General features: G+C 34.4%; 1 protein-coding gene across 1 annotated transcript; it reads left to right on the top strand.

Moving 5' to 3' along the window:
• Positions 1–1,008: 1,008 nt before the first annotated feature.
• On the top strand, positions 1,009–2,532 carry LOC116114207 (putative clathrin assembly protein At4g40080). Its single transcript, XM_031400365.1, has one exon. It carries the CDS (start codon positions 1,110–1,112, stop codon positions 2,166–2,168), a length of 1,059 nt encoding a protein of 352 aa, XP_031256225.1. The 5' UTR covers positions 1,009–1,109; the 3' UTR covers positions 2,169–2,532.
• The last annotated feature ends 600 nt before the right edge of the window (positions 2,533–3,132 follow it).

Genomic DNA, 3,132 nt, shown 5'->3' with positions numbered 1-3,132 from the left:
TATTACTATTACATCTTTATCTACCTCTTACTTTTATTTAACAATATTAAAATTTACCGATTTATTCTAAGATACTAATAAGTATATGGCGAAATTTTCAAATAATGGTCATTAGCTACAATTAATTACACCAAACTTTGCGGTGCATGTATATATGATATTTTCTGATTGAATTAAATATCAACACCCAGATATTTATTACAACAGGAACATCTAAATGACTTAAGTTTATTAATTATTCTTAAAAATTAATAATTCATTGATTAAATAGCTTTATTGTAAGGCATTTTAGTAATCAAAATGGCTGCTTTCTTACCAACAACACTTCATTATTTCAGGGACCACTTGCATTTATGTAGCTTTATTCTTTTTCATCACCATCCATAAATTGTAGCCGTTAATTGATAATTGTATATCTTGCTTTAGATTTAGAGTGCCGTTACTTATTTTTAATCTTCGAAGGAGACATTATTTTTCCTTGCTCTTTTTGGTTCACCCTTTTTTTTTAATGGTTGTCACAAACTCCGAAGGATTTTAGGGTAAATAATTAATAACGATTAGAACAATTAGGAGGGTAACAAAACGCAAAACAGAAAGTTTAAACTAATTTTGTTTTTAAAAAATGAATTAGCTCTCCTAACTAGTGGAAGTTAATTTAAGAAAGTTAAAATTAGGAAAGAATCCAATATTTTCCGAACTAGTAGGAAACTATTGAGTTACAAAAATAGACAATCACTGAAAGCATTAAGATAACATATCTCATTTCAACGAACGGATCTCTCCGTGCAAGAGATCCAACGGCTCAAATAGATTACTTTAGTGTGTGTGGCCCAATGAAAGTAACCTGTAATTTGGTTTACTGTTATAAATGGCGTTTCATGGAATTGGTAATTGTTGATATCAACTTTTCTATCGTATATTTCTGCACTAAGAAAACATAATTAATTAACAAACTACTTATTATAAAACACGCATCTTTCTGTACCATTTGATTACACAACCATAATTTAATCTCTTTCTTATTTCTCACCAAACATTCATCTCTCTCTCTCTCTCTCAAACTTTCTTCATCTTTCTTCATTATCTACTTTGATTCTTTTTTAGGTTTCATGGGACGTCTAACAAATCTAATTGGCATAATTAAAGACAAGGTCTCTCAAAGCAGAGTGGCTATGGTCTCCAATCCCAGAACCCTATCTCTTCACCTTGCGGTTTTACGCGCCACAACTCACGACCCATCTTCACCTCCTAATAAAAAACACTTAACATCCCTTCTCGACTTCGGCCACAGCTCACGCGCCACCGCCTCCGCCGTCATCGAGACCCTCATGGACCGCCTCCAGACCACCCGCGACGCGTCAGTGGCCATCAAGTGTCTCATAACCGTCCATCATATCATCAAACATGGAAGTTTTATTCTTCAAGATCAGCTCTCGGTGTACCCTTCCACAGGCGGCAGAAACTACCTTAAACTATCGAATTTTAGAGACAATTCTACCCCTCTTACGTGGGAACTCTCTTCATGGGTACGATGGTACGCTCTTTATCTCGAACATGTTTTGTCCACTTCCAGGATTCTTGGTTTCTTTCTTGGTTCAATTTCAGACAAAGATATTAATAACGAAGAGAAAGTTTCATCTCTTATGAATAATGATTTGCTTAGAGAGATTGATTCATCGGTGGGTTTGCTTGAAGAGATGTGTAAAAGGCCAGATTTTTTACACATGCATGGTAACAAATTGGTTGAAGAGGTTATGGGATTGGTCGAAGAGGATTATTTGTCGGCGATAAACGAAGTTTCGATTCGACTCAGTGAGTTTAGGGAGAGACTGAGTTCGTTGAGTTTAGGTGACTCGGTTGAATTGGTGTGTGCTATGAAAAGGTTAGAGATTTGTAAAGAGAGGTTAGAAGTGTTGTCGAATAGAAAGAGGGTGATGATTGAAACGTTTTGGGGAATGGTGAATCAACTCAAGGATGTGGTGGGGAAGGAGAATAAGTACAGAGAAGAGAGATCAGTGACTGTGAGAAGAGATAAAGTGAGTGAGTCAGCTCGGTTCGGGGATCGAGTTATGAAGTATGGTGGTCACTCAGTCCGATTCTCGTCAGGAAGATTTGAATTGAATAAGTTTCCCGTTCTTGTTCTAGATTCGGTTCAATCATGTGCATAAAGTTTTTCCAGAATTTAAAGTAAAAGTTGATGTTTAATTATAGGAAATACAAATGAAGAAATTTTGTTATTTTCGGAATTTGAGTATGAATTGGCATTTAAGATAGATTTGTAAATTAAAGTAATTAATTAAGATGTTGTGTAGTTGACCAATAAGGCGGGATCACATTTGAATAAATTAATTCTTCTACTTTCTTTTAACTTTGAATAATTTTATGTGTTGTAGATATCCAAAAATTGATTTACTTCAATTGGTTTTGTTTATGTTTGTTTACTTCATGGTCGGTTTAAAGAGAGCAAATAAGAATGGATGTCCAGGAAATCTCATGGCAATACTTTATTAAAATGAAAGTCAAAAGACAATTGGACCCTCATTCTGTTATTGTTTCTTAGGTTAACTGTCAGCGCCGCAGCCACCGCTAGCACTAACTCAAAATTCCAACACGTCCTGCATATGATCTCAGGCTCACTTAGGCATTGCGATAGCCGCCCAATCGTTTTATTTGTTATACGTATAATGTAGTGAGGTGTATATATATATATATATATATATATATTATAAAACATTTTTATTTGTATCATTGCACTAATGAGGAAGTCGATCTATCTTAATAATATAAATATTCTTGGTGAAGATTTCTAAATCTTCAATAATCTTTTAAAATTACAATAAAGTTGCACTTTTTGTTACTTCTTGGACTTTTCTTTTTAATCTCGTCTCGTCAATAACTCTTTTTCTTTTTGCACATATATCTCTCCGAGCTTTGTTGAATGCTTTCTTTTAAGTCCAACTGAAATCAATCCAATTTTATTGAAACCAAATATATTTCAAATCCAGCTGGTACAGTTGGCTCATCCTAGCAAAGTCTCTTTCTTTGCCGCCAAACATCATCTCTTATGGATACTATTTTTCCCAGTCATTTTGATAATGATGGTATCGTCAAAGGAACACCATTACTAGTTAC

This window comes from Pistacia vera, unplaced genomic scaffold (genome assembly GCF_008641045.1).
Source record: "Pistacia vera cultivar Batoury unplaced genomic scaffold, PisVer_v2 Contig702, whole genome shotgun sequence".
Taxonomy (NCBI): domain Eukaryota; kingdom Viridiplantae; phylum Streptophyta; class Magnoliopsida; order Sapindales; family Anacardiaceae; genus Pistacia; species Pistacia vera.
The sequence above is the reverse complement of the archived record's forward strand: the minus strand, read 5'-3'. Positions and strand labels throughout refer to the sequence as shown.

What these genes read in the sequence shown, in the direction of transcription:
- LOC116114207 (XM_031400365.1), top strand. Translation starts at nt 1,110, where the DNA reads ATGGGACGTCTAACAAATCTAATTGGCATAATTAAAGACAAGGTCTCT.